The sequence below is a fragment of the Frieseomelitta varia genome, unplaced genomic scaffold (assembly GCF_011392965.1).
Source record: "Frieseomelitta varia isolate USP_RPSP 00005682 unplaced genomic scaffold, Fvar_1.2 scaffold_646, whole genome shotgun sequence".
Classification (NCBI taxonomy): Eukaryota; Metazoa; Arthropoda; class Insecta; order Hymenoptera; family Apidae; genus Frieseomelitta; species Frieseomelitta varia.
The window spans coordinates 179709-181529 of record NW_025110419.1 but is presented as its reverse complement, the minus strand read 5'-3'; the positions used below and the strand labels follow the sequence as shown (position 1 = coordinate 181529).

General features: G+C 49.4%; 1 protein-coding gene across 1 annotated transcript; it reads right to left on the bottom strand.

Annotated features, from left to right (window-relative positions):
- Positions 1 to 446: 446 nt before the first annotated feature.
- LOC122534878 lies at positions 447 to 1367 on the bottom strand. The gene is made up of 2 exons (XM_043665907.1): positions 895 to 1367; positions 447 to 801 (listed from the first exon to the last, which is right to left on the bottom strand). The coding sequence occupies exons 1-2, from the start codon at positions 1365 to 1367 to the stop codon at positions 447 to 449; spliced, it is 828 nt and encodes a 275-aa protein (XP_043521842.1).
- Between the last annotated feature and the right edge of the window lie 454 nt (positions 1368 to 1821).

Below are 1821 nucleotides of genomic sequence, written 5' to 3'. Positions count from 1 at the left end.
TGTGTTCTTTAAGCCGTATGGCATGACGTTGTATTCCAAGAGGCTGAATGGCGTGATTACCGCTGTTTTTGCACGGTCTTCTGGTGCCATCGGAATTTGATGATAGACTCTCTCTAGATCTAACGTCGAGCAGATGTTCTTATCGTCCAGTGCGTGAAGTCGTGAAGGTGTGGTATTTTTCCGGTGTCGTCTGCGTGTGCGTTTAGTCGGCGGTAGTCACCACATAACATTCAACCGCCATTTTTCTTCGGGACCGTGTGCGGGCTGGCCCATGCTCTCGATGAAGGACTGCAGATTGCTTGCTTCATCATTAACTGGAAGTCTTCGCGCGCTGCCTTGAATTTGTCCGGTGCCAGCCTGCGGGATCGTTCTGCACACGGTCTACCTGTGGTTGTTATATGATGACGTACCTTGTGACGTAGCTTATGTTACATCCTTGTGTGGGTCTAGTCACGTCGATGTATTGTTTCAGCAATGTGTTGTATTTGTCGCGTTCTCTGTTTCCTATTGTCGTGATTGATTATTGGGTGCTTACTGGTCGTGCTTATTTCTCCTACTCTGTATATATTCGTGCAGTCGTCTATAATCCTCTTGTTCTTCAGATCCACCAGAAGACCGTGATGTTGAAGGAAATCGGCGCCAATTATCGGTTGTTGGACCTTCGCGACGGTAAACTCCCAGGTAAATGGTCGTCGCAGTCCGGAGGTCCAGAGCGTTGTTTCGCCGAAGGTCGGAATCGGTGTGCCGTCTGCTGCGTAGATACTAAAATTAGAAGGGGCGACATTTCCTTTTGTCGAGCTGAGCGGCAATACGGATATGTCGGCCCCAGTGTCGATTAGAAATGCTATTTTGCTTTTGTAATCCAGGATTATAAAATAACTACTTTACCTAGTGTCCTCAGGGCTGTGGAGCATACAATTAATTTTCCGCCGGCGATGCTGAGATGTTGTTTTCACCAGGGTTTCGCCTCCATGCACACGGGATCGTGCATCTGTATGTGCTCCAAAACGTTGGTGGTAGTAGCAGTAGCCCGTATTCCGTCCTATCGAACTGGAGCGAGCCCTCGAACGGCTTCTCCACCTCGGTTGCTCCCTCCGTGTTTCTCTTACATCCATCGCTTCCAGTTTTTGTGTGAGTTTCGCGACCTGGAGCGACAGGAACTGGCACGCGTCCATCCATGGCACTTCTGGTGGCCTTTCCGGTTTTGTATCCGCGGGAGTCGCTATGTTGCCATGGGTATTCACCGCCATGTGTGGCGCCTGGATCTCCATTAACTTATCCGCTATTGAGGCAAGCGTCGTTAGATTTGTACGCCAGCTTGCTACTAGTATGTCATGTACGTTTAGGCGCACTTGCACGAGGAACATAAATGTATTCCTTCCGGCACTCTGTCTGCGAACAAGCTCCTTAGTCGACGTACATGCTTTTCGTCTCCCATCCTGCACGTCTTCAGGTGTTGGCGGGATTTCGACTCCTCGGTCTCACTGTAGAGCTCCAATAAGTCTTTGCTTCAGAGTGTCGTATTTTTCGGTAGCTGGCGGTGCCTTTACAACGTCCGCTACATATTTCAAGATGTCCGGACGTAGCTGGGATACCAGGAAAAGGTATTTGGTGGCGTCGTTGGTAATTTTTGGCCATCTGTAATGCTGCTTCCGCCTGAATAAACTAGAATTTTGGATTTTCCTTGATGAAAGGCAGGAGCGACTTAAACGCCAACGAGTTAATTGTGATGTTGTCGTCTTCCTGCTGCGTATGTGGCTCCTCTTGTGTTGCTCGACTGCGTGCGAATCGGAGATCGCGATGTGGCCATCTCGGATTACA